This window comes from Salvelinus sp. IW2-2015, linkage group LG31 (assembly GCF_002910315.2).
Source record: "Salvelinus sp. IW2-2015 linkage group LG31, ASM291031v2, whole genome shotgun sequence".
Taxonomy (NCBI): domain Eukaryota; kingdom Metazoa; phylum Chordata; class Actinopteri; order Salmoniformes; family Salmonidae; genus Salvelinus; species Salvelinus sp. IW2-2015.
This window is the reverse complement of record NC_036870.1, coordinates 12,296,478-12,312,487: the sequence shown is the minus strand read 5'-3', so window position 1 is coordinate 12,312,487 and position 16,010 is coordinate 12,296,478. Positions and strand designations below refer to the sequence as shown.

General features: G+C 43.4%; 2 protein-coding genes across 2 annotated transcripts; both read right to left on the bottom strand.

The window, feature by feature from the left end:
- Positions 1-207: 207 nt before the first annotated feature.
- Positions 208-2,872, bottom strand: LOC111955803 (peroxisomal membrane protein 11B). Its single transcript, XM_023976116.3, has 4 exons — positions 2,558-2,872; positions 1,797-1,912; positions 1,479-1,680; positions 208-1,153 (listed from the first exon to the last, which is right to left on the bottom strand). Exons 1-4 carry the CDS (start codon positions 2,611-2,613, stop codon positions 733-735), a joined length of 795 nt encoding a protein of 264 aa, XP_023831884.1. The 5' UTR covers positions 2,614-2,872; the 3' UTR covers positions 208-732.
- Positions 2,873-3,947: 1,075 nt separating this feature from the next.
- LOC111955804 (GTP-binding protein Rit1) lies at positions 3,948-13,295 on the bottom strand. The gene is made up of 6 exons (XM_023976117.3): positions 13,019-13,295; positions 10,916-11,002; positions 10,011-10,067; positions 8,477-8,550; positions 7,038-7,229; positions 3,948-4,730 (listed from the first exon to the last, which is right to left on the bottom strand). Exons 2-6 carry the CDS (start codon positions 10,995-10,997, stop codon positions 4,500-4,502), a joined length of 636 nt encoding a protein of 211 aa, XP_023831885.1. The 5' UTR covers positions 10,998-11,002; positions 13,019-13,295; the 3' UTR covers positions 3,948-4,499.
- Positions 13,296-16,010: the final 2,715 nt, after the last annotated feature.

The following is a 16,010-nucleotide window of genomic DNA, read 5'->3' as shown; positions in this document are numbered from 1 at the left end:
AGGGATGACATTAGGGCATTTCCAAAACCAATACTGTACAGATAATCTTTTCCAATTACATKATTTTCAATGCTAACAGGACAGAAACACCATATGGATACGGAATTGTCTCCTAACTAGAGATCAGGATCCATTTAAAACTCTGATTTAAGGTTATACATGTGCTCCCCGCAGCTCGTGTTCAGATACACACAATTGAATGACGATCTGGTTTTCTTTGTGCTATGTATCACTTCACAAAGCCCATTAGTTGTGATGTATGGTGCTTTAAGGTGTTTAAACGTCTACCGTTCTGACTCAACAATTTTRCATGTGCCGGTTCTATACACTTGCATAGGGAAGGTCCTTAACAACAACTCAACCAAATGGCTTTTGGGGAACTTTGTGTTTGAAAATTTCAGAGCACGAGCTGAATACAAAAGACAGATTTCCAATACAGCGCTCATTTGCATATTTTCTCTCTTTGATTCGAAATGCCACTGTTTCAGTCCACCAACCTTCGTCCGAGCATGATCTGCCCAAAATGTTGGCATTCCAAATAAAAAACGCAAAACCTTCCAAGCAAGCAGTGTACAGGACCCCTGCTCTCGTGTCATGCTGCATTCCTCGACAAAACAGCACTTCTTCACTTCTAGGGGACCTAAAAAGTTTGGCCAAAATGTCTCCTTCAAGGCTTGAGCTTGAGGAATGTTCGATTCGAGCTAGAACGTTCAACCAAATATTCTGGCTTCTTCAAGGTTTGAGCTTGAGCCAGGGGTGGACGATGGTGAGGATGGAGAGGACCGAAGAGGCCAGGCCACAGGCCCCCACGAAGCCCTGSCCGGTGGGGTAGATGCCCAGCCGGTCCAGGGGGATGAACACGTCGCACACGTTCTTCAGCAGGTCCAGCAGCAGCGGTGGGTTGCTTCGCAGCACCGTCACCAYCAGGTGGAACTGTCTGCGGAGGCGTACAGGTAATATGGCTCCGGGAAGGGAAGAGGGGTCGGAGAGGTCGACGTTCTCGGGGGTGAGCGAAGAGGGGTGTGAAGAGGGAGGAGAAGAGGTCCAGGTAGCCTTTGACCCCACATGGGAGGAGCGGGCCTCACGCTCCATAAGCAGGCGGATCTCGTAGGCGTCCCGGGTTAGGTTGAGGATGAGGGCAAAGAGGTAGTACCTGTAGAGAACGAGAGAGAAAGATTGAGAGTGTGAGGCAGAGAGAGATTCATGTCAAATCTGAGAGAAAGTAAAGATAGTGAGAGACCGGAAAAGAGAGGATGTAGGAGACATTGAACAAAAGAAAAAGTAGCAAAGAGGGGGAGTTAAGAGGTACAATTAGATAACGAAAGCGATAGAAAATAGCTCTAGGGAGAGAGAATGTAGTTAACTGCCAATAGTAGTAAAGTTAATTACAGGACTTCTGATGACCATTGCCACCTCAAATAGACTGATTCCTAATGTGGTGAAATTTAAGGCTTAAATTTCCCAATTATAACAGTCACCTYAAGGATCTCTGGCTCCACTTGACCTGGTCCAGTTGGGGCAGGAGGCCAGCCTTGCCGGCCCACAGCACGTTGTCACAGGCGAAGTACATGGCCTTGTTGAGGTGGGCCACGGTCAGACAGAGACGCAGCACGCTGTCCGAGAGGTGCACAGCACGTTTCGCTGCCTCCACAGCCTCTGCGGAGTTCCCTAGACGCATCACTGGAGAGAGAGAGAAAGAGAGTGATGTGAAACCCAGAATTGATGTACAAAGAGTAAGCCTGAGACACAATCCTAAGACACAGAAGTGTAGCATTGACTTGCAGACAGTGACTTACACTTCCTTGTTAGGCTCACATGAGCTTCCAGTTGTTTCACTGTCTTCAGGAGCTCAACACTTGCCCCACCCTTCTGGAGAGTGTAACCTAGCAACGTACAGGTGTACTGTGCAGCCCTGTGTGAACACAGAAAATTAATCAAATGTGTCAAAATCTGATTATAGCTATGTTACTATAGTTCAGTGAATTTTTTGCATCTTGCGATGAATAACTTGGGCACAACTTCGTCTACTTTCTCCAGTTTTCATGTCAAGGGCAATTGGTACTTACTTTCACGTAGCTACAGTAACTATCAGTATAATACCAAATGCAGTTGGGACAATGGCCACTTGATAGGGAAAGSCTGAAAATAGCAATTGTCATGGTTTCGTTTATCCAGGTTTGGGAGAGCCCGAGACAAAACACTGCATGAGCCACATTGTGCATGAGCCCCCACCAGGAACCCCTTCAATTCGAACCCAAAATCAGCGGTCCCGCAGTACCCAATAACACCGGGAGGTAGGCAGTGTCGGGCAGGAGCAACCGCAGCCAAAAACCTACAAAAATTCGAGAACTGAACGGTACAAAAGGTCTTCGCTGGACTTAGTTATTTGTACTTTTTCGTCCTCTTATATACACATTTTTGTATGRTCATGAATTTCAGTTTGTATTGACTGCTAGTGATAGTTAACAAATGATTGTAATAAATGTAACTTGTTGACATTGTTATTTTTTTTTCTGTCTTGAGAAATCTCAACTCTAATACATTTTAGCTACTGCACCTGAAAACTCGTTCCTTGGCTTGGCTCTGCGCACTAAATCGAATCCAAGAGTCCATGCTGGCGACAGGTGACACTTGCTTTCCTTTGCAACTGTGGATTGATTAGGCCTGTGTCCGTGTTAGCTAGCAATCTATCTACAACGTTCTATACCGTCTTCTGGCAAGAGCTGCCCAATAAAATCTGCACAGTTCAATATGTCACAATGTGCCCCAAACGTCCGCCAACAGAATTTGTTTATTTATTTTTTATTTGCGCTAGAGAGTTAGCTTCACAACACGAACAACTTCACATCTCCTTTACCCATGGACGGAACCTGTGGAGGGACAACAAAGCGAAAGTCCTATTACACAGTAATRATTAGCTACGTTACTTGTAGGAGGTTCGTCCACAACACAATACATGGATTGTATTGTACATGGCATTAGTCGTTTCAGTGGAGCACGCTATTGAATAATATGTGATAACATACATGAAAATTAACACTTGTAGTTATTTATAAACAATAGTCAAGGCAACTCATTGCTGTGGATTATATTTACTGCGAAACCTTATACTGCCACAGGGGGGCGACTCACACACACAATAAGAGGCCAGACAACCAACCAGCAAATGGAAGTCCATTTTATTTTAACGTGTTAATATAAAATAAATTAAGGAAACAATCATGATCAAGAGGAATAAAACAAACAAAACATATTCTCCCATATGTGGCACTACCAGATCCACGGAGTGCTGAAATAATAAGAGCACAACCGGTGTACTACAGGTCAGGGGGTAATAAAGGAGTGAGTGTGTATCACTCTGGAGAGGTATTGTACTTGGCATTGTCTCTATCCGCTGAAACACTATATGAAGACAATCAAACCCTGTTGTAGGCAGAGCAAAATTAAAAWGCCAGCTACGCCCATCAAATCCCATTCTAAAAAATGGTTTAAATCCAGTGATTTATGTCATTTGGATGTGATCAACATATTGCCCAAGCCAACTATCAGCCCAAGTATAGATCAGTGGACCATATTAGGCAATGCTGCATAGTAATGACTTGTCAACATCAACACCACCTGTGTATTAAATATCCCCTGCAACTCAGTTCACACTCAAAGTATACCCACTCCTACTGAAACATGGCACCAACCGTGAGTACAGGCTGGTCAGCTTACAAACACTAAGCAATAATCAATTGATGGCTTTTCAATTGAAACAGAGGAACCTAAATGCACAGTGAATGCTATCAGAATGTCTTTGTTTTCATCATCTTCTATATTACAAACTTTTAATTATTTTCATCCTTCTCTTTCATTGGCTGGCAAGATAAACCACATCCGTTGGGACCCTCCCTTTAATCTTCAAACTCACGTCTCATACCCCTTCGTATTTCCCAACCAACTGCCTTTAAATCAAACTTTGGAGTTCACTCCTCAACACCTATGCCACTTTACCTACTATGTGACCTTCTGAATATCCTGCATAGCCTAGTCTTTGCTCCCTTCCCCTCTCCAATTCCCCATAATCTCTACCTCTCTTCAGGCCCCCCATCCCTCCCTGTGAGGTACAGTTGCACCTAAACGTCTCCTCACTGGCTCTCCATCAAAGAAATGTTGCAACTTCAGGCCAACTCCACAGTGTCTCAGCATTTAAAATATACAACACTACAGTCAATTGGTTTCATTGGATACTAAAATGCTAACGTCGGCTGTCGTTAAAAACCAGACCCAATTTTCAGCACAATGAGCATACGGTACATCAGCACAGTTCCTGCCTTCTCTAAAGCGCACAGAAGACTCATATCTTCAGTAATGATTGTTAGTTTAATTGCCCATTGCAAACACTRAATCTAACTCGGATAAGAGTCATTGGTCTCCTCGTGGAAGTTGGAACTAGGAATTGGGGCTGTAAGGGTACCACTGGAGGGAGGACTGTCATATCTCACAGCGTCTCTCTCTCAGTGCTCAGAGTGCTGTTTCTTGTGGAAGGTGGAGCGCATGCGGCTCCAGAACGACTGGCTCCTCCTGGTTTTCCTCTCGCTGCCGCGGACCGATTCTGCCTCGCGCTGGCGAATCTGGCGGACCAGGGCGGCAAATACCTCGTCGATGTAATAGCGAAATGCCGCTGAGGTCTCGAAGAAGGGGCACTGGAACTCCCGGGCCAGTTCCTTCCCCTCCTCTACTGACACCTAGTGCAGCGGAGGGAAATAGCATGTTCAAAGCCAATATACAGATAAAACCCACACACAGAAGATAATTGGTATATACCAGTGGAGGCTGGTGGGAGGAGCTATAGGAGGATGGGCTCATTGTAATGGCTGGAATGGAATAAATGGGACGTATCAAACATATGTGAACCACATGGTTGACTCCGTTCCACCTATCCATTCCAGCCATTACAATGAGCCCATCCTCCTTTAGCTCCTCCCACCAGCCTCCTCTGGTATGTACAGTATATGGTACCAAATAGAGTCATGATGTACAGTGCCTTCAGAAAGTATTCAGACCTGTATAATTTTTCCACATTTTGTTGTGTTGCAGCCTGAATTTAAAATTGATTAAATTGATTTTTTCCCCCACTGGCCTACCCACAATACACCATAATGTCAAGGTGGAATTATGTTTTTCGAAATGTTTACAAATTAATAAAAAAGTATAACCCCTTTGTTATGGCTGCTTTGCGTGATGTATTGTTGTCTCTACCTTCTTGCCCTTTGTGCTGTTGTCTGTGCCCAATAATGTTTGTACCATGTTTTGGGCTGCTACCATGTTGTTGTCATGTTGTGTTGCTACCATGCTGTGTTGTCATGTGTTGCTGCCTTGCTATGTTGTTGTCTTAGGTCTCTCTTTATGTAGGGTTGTCTCTTTTGTCGTGATGTGTGTTTTGTCCTATATTTATTTTTTATTAAAAAAATAAAAAATAATAATAATCCCTGCCCCCATCCCCGCAGGAGGTCTTTTGCCTTTTGGTAGGCCATCATTGTAAATAAGAATTTCTTCTTAACTGACTTGCCTAGTTAAATAAAGGTTAAATAAATAAAAATAAAAAAGGCAAGCCTAAATAAGTTCAGGAGTACAAATTCTAATAACAAGTCACATAACAAGTTGCATGGACTCTGTGTGCAATAATAGTATTTAACATGATTTTTGAATAACTACCTCATCTCTGTACCCTACACACACACACACACATAAATCTGTAAGGTCCCTCAGCCGAGCAGTGAATTTCAAACACAGATTCAACCACAAAGACCAGGGAGAATTTATAATGCCTCGCAAAGAAGAGCACCTATTGGTAAATTGGTCCCCCCAAAAAAAGCAGACATTGAATATCCTTATGAGCATGTGAAGTTATTAATTACACTTTAGATGGTGTTTCAATACACCCAGTCACTACAAAGACAGGCGTCCTTCCTAACTCAGTTGCCAGAGAGGAAGGAAACCTCTGGGATTTCACCATGAGGCCAATGGTGACTTTAAAACAGTTACAGAATTTAAAGGCTGTGATGGGAGAAAACTGAGGATGGATTAACAACATTGTAGTTACTCCACAATACTAACCTAATGGACAGGGTGAAAAGATGGAAACCTGTACAGAATAAAAAAATATTTAAAAAATGCAACAAGGCACTAAAGTAATACTGCAAAAAATGTGGCAATGCAATTCACTTTTTGTCCCGAATACAAATTGTTATGTTTGCGGCAAATCCAATCCAACACATTACTGAGTACCACTATCCATATTTTCAAGCATAGTGGTGGCTGCATCATGTTATGGGTATGCCTGGAGTAAAACCTGGTTCAGCCTGCTTTCCACCAGACACTGGACGATGAATTCCCCTTTTAAAATAATAAATGGGCAACTGCTGTACAATCCAGGTGTGGAAAACTCTTGGAAACTTACCCAGAAAGACTCACAGTTGTAATTGTTGCCAAAGGTGCTTCTACAAAGTATTGACTCAGGAGTGTGAATACTTATGTAAATTAGATACTGTATTTCTAAAAACATTTTCACTTTGTCATTATGTGGTATTATGTGTAGACGGGTGAGAGAAAATATATATATATTTAATCCCCTTGTATTCGGGCTGTAACAACAAAATGTGGAATAAAGCAAGGGGTATGAATACTTTCTGAAGGCACTGTATATGTTACAGTAAATGTTTGAATCTACAGATTCCCTGTCTCCTTGGTAAATCTACAGATTCCCTGTCTCCTTGGTAAATCTACAGATTCCCCGTCTCCTTGGTAAATCTACAGATTCCCCGTCTCCTTGGTAAATCTACAGATTCCCCAGGGAATCTAAAGGTATACCATACCAGTCAGACAGGCAATCTGTAGATCTTCCAGTAAATATATAAAAGACAGGCATTTTGAACAGCGGTAGGATTTTAATGCAGCCAGATAGCGGGCAAAACATACTGTAGTGCCAAGGCTACCAATGGGCGTGGCGTCCCTTTCCCCCTCCCTCCTTCCTTCTTTCCCTTAATTCTCACCTGTCTGAGATGGGTCAGGTCAGACTTGTTGCCCACCAGTACCACGGGGGTGTTGGCGGTGCGGCGCACACGGTCAATGAGCTGCTTGAACTGGCGCGCCTCCTGTAAGCTCCGCCTATCTGTGATGGAGTAGGAGATGATGAAGCCCTCGCCCGCCCGCATGTACTGGTCCCGCATGGCTGTGAACTCCGCCTGGAAAGGGACATGTGTGAATGTATACATGTGAGGGAGGGAGGGAGGGGGGTGGGGGGTAGAGAGAGTGGTTAAGGACTGATACAGAAAGCATCACAGCAAAATACTTAGGTAACATTATATATCCCGGTGCCACACACACACGTTATGTTCTTCTATCCTCGCAGGGACCTAAAATGTATTTCCATTCAAAATCCTATTTTCCCTAACCTAACTCCTTACCCTAATTGTAACCCTAAACCTAAACATAACCCCTAAGCTTAAAATAGCCTTTACCCTCATGGGGACGTGGGAAATGTCCCTACGAGGGAGAATTTAGCTTGTTTTGGGGGGATTTTAGGTCCCCACAAGGATAGAAGACACCCCCCCACACACACACATACTGGTATGTGTGTGTGTGCCTGAGACATCAAGAAAATCAATCACCAATACATTGGTCTGTCTGTCCTACAAACTACTGGAGGACGAACATGGAGACATGGAGAATTTGGATGACTCAGAAGTTAAGGGTCACTTGAGACAGTGGACTGTGTGAACAGTGAACTGCAATTCTCTGTGTGGACACTTCCCTGACTTTGGTATGGTACAAACAAACCCAGTCACGGGCATATATTATAGAACATGTACATGACCATATATGGAAAATGACTAATATTATAAGTTAACCATACGTGTCTATGGATGAGTCAGAGAGACAGGGAAAGACACCATTGTGGGGAGCGGGTGAGAGACAGAAATMATGTACGTTTGTGGAAAAAGAAAAGGAGTAGATGGAGTGAGCGACGCTTAAAAGAAAGTTGAGAAGAATAAGGATGCGGATGTTATGACGGTGAGGGAGATGACAGAGTGAAATYTGTTCCTCTGGGTTTGCTTTGGCAATGTAAGATAACTACTTATCAATGATAAGTTATCATCCTAATAAGACTGATTGAATGGAATTGAGAGACAGGGAGAGACCGTCGGAAAGGGCTGATTTAAAGGAAAGTGAGCATTGGGATAGAGGGAGAGGCTTTCCTCTCCTCTTCTCCTTTCCTCTATTTGAACTGATGCAAAAKAAACTAGACAGATGAAAGCAAATTCCCAGTCCTTCCCAGATGTTTTTTCATATTGCTTTCACCTATCCTATCTTTACAGATCAGTAGATGAAGGAGAGGGGAGGAAGCCATATTAGACTATTGAGAATGAGACGCAGCCAAAAGAGGTGGAGACGTGARATTTATATGGAAGCCCTTTGTGAGGAAGTGTACCTGTCCTGCTGTGTCCAGTATGTCCAGGTTGGCTGGTTCATCGTCGATGCGGATCTGTGTCTTGTATGCATCCTCTGMGAGAGACATTGAGTGYTATTTTAATGGCTATACAGGATGATTGTGTAGTTACATGTCATAAGCRGTGGTTCATCGACTCTGGTGATGCTATGCAGCGAGCGGATGCGCTTTACCAAGTTACGACAGGTGTTCTGTTGTTTGGGACTTGCGGTTCCTTGTACGAGTTCTGACATTTCAGGCTCGCGAGGTAAGTATTGTTCTTGGAACCGTGGGGTCTATGGACTTGGGCTGTAGTGGCAGCATGTCAGTGCGCATAGCCAAGTTGCAGCAGGTTCTGTTTCCCTATATGGGGCGCTGACAGTTCAGGCTTCTCAGGTAAGTTTTAGGGAAGAWGGTGGCTTCTGTAAGCCCATTTTGAAGCCGGTGGAACCTGTGTGTGCTTTGGCTGACGTTTGGTACCCTCTGACCCGGGTTGGGGTGTGATTGTACCCATAGTATGTTATGCAGAGTGACCGACTGCAAGGTAAAGTACAGTTATGAATATAACTGTAGGTACACCCGTCTAGTACCAGGTCGGATCCCCCTTTGCCGCCAGAACAGCCTGAATTATTAGGGGTATGGATTTTACAAGTCAGATAAATTCCACAGGGATGTTGGTCTATGCTGACGCGATGGCATCATGCAGTTGCTGCAGATTGGACGGCGGTACGGCACCGCCACCAGTCTGTACCGTTGACACCAGGCAGGATGGGTCCATGGACTATGCCATCAGGAACTGGGACGCAACAGGAACTGGGATTTGTCGGACCAGGTGATGTTTTTCCACTCCTCAATTGTCCAGTGTTGGCAATCGTGTGACCACTTCTTATTTTTAGCTGATATGAGTGGAACCCTGTGTGCTCGTCTGCTACAACAGCCCAGCCCATCCGTGATAAGGATCAACGAGTTGTGCACACCAAGATGCCGTTCTGCACACTACTGTTGTACTGTGCCGTTATTTGTCCGTTTGTGGCCCGCCTGTTAGCTTGCACGATTCTTGCCATTCTCCTTCGACCTCTCTCATCAACAAGCTGTTTTCGCCCACAGGAACTGCCGCTGACTGGATGTTTTTTGTTTGTCTCACCATTCTCGGGAAACACTAGACACTGTCGTGTGTGAAAAGCCCAGGAGGGCAGCAGTTTCTGAGACACTGGATCCGGAGTGCCTGGCCGTGACGAACATACCACTCTCAACGCTTCTTAGGTCACTCGTTTTGCCCATTCTAATGTTCAATCGAACAGTATGAATGCCTCGATCCCTGCTTTATATAGCAAGCCACTGCCAGGTGACTCACTSTCTGTAGGAGCAATCCATTTTCATGAATGGGGCGGTGTACCCATTAAACTGTATATATAAAATCAATGATTAATTCAAAATACGACACGATCACTGATTTGATGTAGCCGTTTTTGGTGTGGTTAAAAGCAGGACAAATATGAGTGGCGTTAGTTTGATCAGATGCCAAGCACTCTCTCACCTATGGTGGGGTCATGGTCTTCAGGGAACCTGTGGCTGATAAACTGCATTATAATAGCTGAGGAGAAAGAGAGAGAGTTTTAAGTTTTCACAAGCTTTTTGGGGGGCYATTACGTTGTCACAAAGCTGCACAGGCACTGCATCAATAAACCAAAGAGGAGAAATCAGAAACAAACTACAGCAGATCAGAAGACAGAGCGGAAGAAAGAGAGAGATGGAGAGATAAAGGGATTACGAAGTCAATGCGGGAGACTTTATTACATAACCCTGGTTGTATCACACACACACTTCTCCATCTCATTTTCCTCCCTCCAGGCGGGTAGTGGTTCACACACATAGATAAACACACCCTGCAGCTTACACAGAAAGACACAGTATCTCCGCCTCTGCAGCATCAGTGTACACCCACTCTAGTTTCCATGGCGAAAGCAGGCACAGATGTTGTTTTTAACGACCCATCTCTCCCGCTATCCCTCCAAATCCTCCCTCTCGCCGATGTTTTTACTACTTTCTGTGTACCTATACCAGGTGAACTCTGCCAGTATCCATGGCAACAGTAGCCAAGAGGGGGGAAGGCGGTTGCTAGGCACTGACGCGTCTTCCTGACGACAGGCACCCAAACGGCACCCCAGACTGCCGTAGAAAGCGGCCAACGCCCATGCTTACGAGAAGAGAACTCTGACTATCTGACTGCACTTGGAGGGTGTGTCAGAGAAACATAGAAAATACAAGGCGGCATTAGGAGAAGTAATGAGGTAAATCAAGACAGAGGTGGAGAAGAATAGTCAGTCAGACATAATATGTAAAAACAGACAGCAAGACAGAAGAAAAGACATGCACTAAGTAAGAGTGAGGAGGAGTGCAGTTAAGTGTAATTATGAGTGTGTTATGAGTGTGTGTACTCACCGCTCTTCCCCACTCCCCCCTCTCCCAACATCACCAGTTTGTACTCGCGAGAGAGGCCCCCGGAGCCTCGCAATGACTCCATTTACACTATGAAAAGAGAGATAAGAGGCTGTGAGTAATACACATATACACATATACCCTTTAAAACAGACACACGCACACACACGTCAACACACAAACATACATAATAATTATTGGTCTCAGTTTATTAAGCCCAGGACTAATGWATAGAACTATGAAAGAGAGTGTACAGAATTGAAAGTGACTAACACACAAACAGACAAACATGATGCCACACATGCTAATGTGCAATCTTGCTGTCATGTGTCAAGCCCTAAAACTAATGACAAGAGAGAGGAGATGGAAAGAGAGAACGAGATACACAACACACACACATTGGCAAACTTGAACATCAATATCCATTCACTGTCGAAAGTCGAGTCAGTCAACCACTGTACCACACAGTAGATCTATTGAATAGCGATGAGACAGCAGTGAAAGAGAGAGTGGTTTCAGGGACAGAAGTAGAGCTATACAGCCAACATTCTAGTCTACTTTGCTACCCTTGAAAAACKAAAACTATTCAACTCATCTGAATAGGCCACTATTGTCATCGCCTCGGACCCATTTGGAGTGTGTGTAGATTGACTTATAAGAGTCAGATGGCTCTTCAGTTTATTAGATTGGTGTATGCAGCAGCTAGTAGCTCTCATGCGGAAAGAGGAACCGCCTCCTATCGACTTGACAACAACCATGTGATTTCTAAGTGCAAGGCGAATGTGTGACATTGACCACCACAAACCCAGGCAATGTCATCACAACTATTGTTATCACCTATCCTTCCCTTTCTATAACCCAAAATAGCATGATTGAAATAAAAAATTTACAACACCAGACTATATTAAACTTGAAATTAATTGTCAGAATAAATTACAATTCATTATATATTTATCCTTGATAAATAGACCTACATAAGCACACATTTACTTATCATTAGMGCCTAGGCTACTAATGGTAGTCATTATGAAGTGATCACATTCWCTCAATGATGGAATGCAGAGACACGACGTTTGACAAAGCCGGTTCATTGTTGTCAGGACAGAGGCAGATAGAACAGACATAACTTGGGAGGTTAAAAATAGATGTTCATATCCGCTTGAGAGTAGCTACGTTTTTTTTGTTGCCTTGTTTTATGTAAAATAGGTCTGAACTTCAATAACGCATGACTGATCCCATGTCCGTGCACAATTGCATAAAATTGCTTCAAAACATATCTTTGGTAGATCCAAAAACACAAAGGAGTGGATGGTATTGTAGTATATTGCCGAGTCTACACAGGCTTTATGATTCAAGGGAGTCTCCAGGCTTCAGATAGCTCAGGCCTCAGTTTTATTGAAATGCAGATTAAATATATCGACTCTGTAGTAGCCTTATTCAACGTCCACAGTTAGGGGATCTCATTATTATTTGTAGAGGCTACCTAAACTAAGCGCAACAAAAGTAAACGTTTATTGCACTATTGTCACGTTGTTATAGCCTAATGTTACAAACAGTGAGTCGGCATAGTTTCAGCGGACGAAAATAAAAAATATTTTCTAAATCATTGAATCTCTGACAAAGTCGCATTGAAAACTGCATCCGTTGCAAACATTCACTGAAATACAACAACCATTTAATATACTTTAGTGGCTACTTTGAAACAGGATAAACAACAAACATATTTTAAAAGGGCAATAGCGAACCTTCAAAAGACTGGTGAAGTAGCAGAATGAATTGTGTGGCTGTAACGTTAGGTGTCATAGGATTAGGAAAAACAAATTACTCTAACTTTTCTAAACTTAAAATGTAAGATTGTTCTTGAAATCAAGTGTACCCTARGAGTCGATCATTGATGAACGTAAAACAAGCTGCATACATTTGTTAGCCTTTTTGCAGATCAGTGTTCAATCGGACATTGCACACATTGTTTCATGTAATTAAAGGAACGAGTTCAGTGAGAAAGATGTATATTGCTGACTACAACGAAAGCAAATGATTGAACATTTGCAAACATAAAATAGCCAAATGACTTCATGCATACATGAATAGACATTAGCGACTCACCTGTGTCACAGAGCTTCTTTCTTCATAATTTCCGAAATTACTTTTATGGCCATTTAGTGCTTGACGTTTGACAAGTCATGCTACAAAATCCTCACTAACTGTAAACAACGCCAGCAGTCTGAAAACTACGTCACAMGGTCCCACCTCCCGTCGGGTCAGTGGCTGTGACTTTTCAGTAGAGTTGAAAGTGACCTTGAAAAGTGACTTTGAAGTTCAGTTAGCTACTGTTACAAAGTGGTAACCTGTACAAAAGGCTGTGAAGTATTTGTAGTTAATCATATCAGTAACGTTAGATCATCATATCAGAGTTGTAGCTCCGCCCACCGGGGAAGTGGAGCAGAGCATGCTGGGTGATCTCGAACTCAGAGAAAATCAGCTCGAGAGAAGTCAAGTGAGAGAAAGTTCCAGCCATCCTTGTGTTTTCCCACCAGATGGCTTTTATTGTGTTAGCCAAGGCCAGTGTGCGTCCTTGTTAATATACCACACACACGCACGCACATCCATACAGTGCATTCGGGAAGTATTCAGACCTCTGGACTGTTTCCACATTTTGTTACATTACAGCCTTATTCTAAAATGTTTTTTTTAATTTTTATCATCAATCTACACACAATACCCCATAATGACAAAGCAAAAACAGGTTTTTAGAATAAAATAAAATAAACAGAAATACCTTATTTACATACATATCCATACCCTTTGCTATGAGACTCGAAATTCAGCTCAGGTGCATCCTGTTTCCATTGATCATCCTTGAGATGTTTCTACAATTTGATTGGAGTCAACCTGTYGTAAATTGATTTGGAAAGGTACACACCTGTCTATATAAGGTCCCACAGTTGACTTTGCATGTCAGAGCAAAAACCAAGCCATGAGGCCGAAAMAATTGTCCGTAGAGCTCTAAGACAGGSTTATATCGAGGCACAGATCTAGGGAAGGGTACCAAAACATTTCTGCAACATTGAAGGTCCCCAAGAACACAGTGGCCTCCATCATTCTTAAATGTAAGAAGTTTGGAACCACCAAGAATCTTCCTAGAGCTGGCCGTGCGGCCAAACTGAGCAATTGGGGGAYAAGGGCCTTTGTTAGGGAGGTGACCAAGAACCCAATGGTCACTCTGACAGAGCTCCAGAATTCCTCTGTGGAGATGAGAGAACCTTCCAGAAGGACAACCATCTCTGCAGCACTCCACCAATCAGGCCTTTATGGTAGAGTGAAAGACGGAAGCAACTCCTCAGTAAAAGGCACATGACAGCCCGCTTAGAGTTTGCCAAAGGCACCGAAAGGACTCTCAGACCATGAGAAACAAGATTTTCTGGTCTGATGAAACCAAGATTGAACTCTTTGGCCTGAATGCCAAGCGCCACGTCTGGAGGAAACCTGGCACCATCCCAACGGTGAAACATCGTGGTGGCAGCATCATGCTGTGGGGATGTTTTTCAGCGGCAGGGACTGGGAGACTAGTCAGGATCGAGGGAAAGAAGAATGGAGCAAAGTACAGAGACAACTTGTTCCAGAGCGCTCAGGACCTCAGACTGGGTTCACCTTCCAACAGGACAACAACCCTAAGCACATAGCCAAGACAACGCAGGAGTGGCTTCGTGACAAGTCTCTGAATATCCTTGAATGGCCCAGCCAGAGCCCGGACTTAAATCAGATCGAACATCTCTGGAGACCTGAAAATAGCTGTGCAGCAACGCTCCCATCCAACCTGACAGAGCTTGAGAGGATCTGCAGAGAAGAATGGGAGAAACTCCCCAAATACAGGTGTGCCAAGCTTGTAGTGACATAACCAAGAGAAGACTCAAGGCTGTAATTGCTGCCAAAGGTGCTTCTACAAAGTACTGAGTAAAGGGTATGAATACTTACGTAAATGTGATATTTCTGTTTTTGTTTTTATGCATTTGCAAAAATGCAGAAAACTGTTTTTGCTTTGTCATTATGGGGTATAGTGTGTAGATTGAGGGGAAAAAATTATTTAATCAATTTTAGAATAAGGTTGTAACGTAACCAAATGTGTGAAAAGTCAAGGAGTTTGAATACTTCCTGAATGCACTGTACGGTGCTGTTCCATGCCTGTGCAGCTTTAGCGTTATTAAACCACCTCAACTGGAATCCTACTTGTCTGTCATCTGTGTCCTTACCAGCACACGGGAGCAAGTAAAACCAAACCTAAAGAATATACAGTCCACCAAGTCCTCACTTACATAACCAAAGACACAATTTATTATATTTTAAGTTTATCGTAATAGAATAAAGATAGTACTTAATTGTTGTTAAGAGGCACATTGTCAGTCACGGTGCAGAATCCCTGGATGGGGACAATTTGGAGTTTACTGTCTTGCTCTTGGGTACAACAGCAGTCATTCGGACCTGGGATCAGATACCAGCAGCCCTTTAGGTGCCAGTTCAGTTCCCATGTTTGTAATGTTCCGGCCTGGGTCTTGAGCCAACAACTTTCCCTCTAACATCTAGGCTACCTGACATGCATAGGTGGTGGTGTATACTAGACATGTACAGGTAACTGCCGAAATAATGGAAACYCTTGAGTAAATGAGGGATACAAAGTATATTGAAACCAGGTGCTTCCACACAGGTGTGTTTCCGGAGTTAGWGTTCCAGAATCTATGCCAAGTTGCATTGAAGCAGTTCTGGCTGCTGGTGGCCCAACAGCCTATTAAAATACGTTTTGTTGCCGTTTACTTTATTTTGGCAGTTACCTGTATGTCCCTGTTTGCTGTATGCTCCCTGTACGTTGTTTGATCTTAATGAGCTAGACAGGACAATTATAGGCTACTGGACATTCATGCTGTAACTGCACAGAAGACCAAATCTTGTCATGTGAGTTTGTGTTTGTGAGAGAAYAGAAAAAGAGGAATGCATTCACATTTTGGTCACTTGGCAGCCACTGTTATCCAGAGAGAAATCAGTGGGCTAGTCGTGTGTCTGCCCAAGTGTGACTTAGCAAAAGGACAAGCAAAAAATACTCAAA

Excerpts from the sequence above, each read along its gene's own strand:
- LOC111955804 (XM_023976117.3), bottom strand. The coding sequence starts at position 10,997 with ATGGAGTCATTGCGAGGCTCCGGGGGCCTCTCTCGCGAGTACAAACTG. Across the intron at positions 10,068-10,915 it reads GGGGGGAGTGGGGAAGAGCG|CTATTATAATGCAGTTTATC; the intron begins GTGAGTACACAC and ends CTTTCTCCTCAG. Across the intron at positions 4,731-7,037 it reads ACCTGACCCATCTCAGACAG|GTGTCAGTAGAGGAGGGGAA; the intron begins GTGAGAATTAAG and ends CCGCTGCACTAG.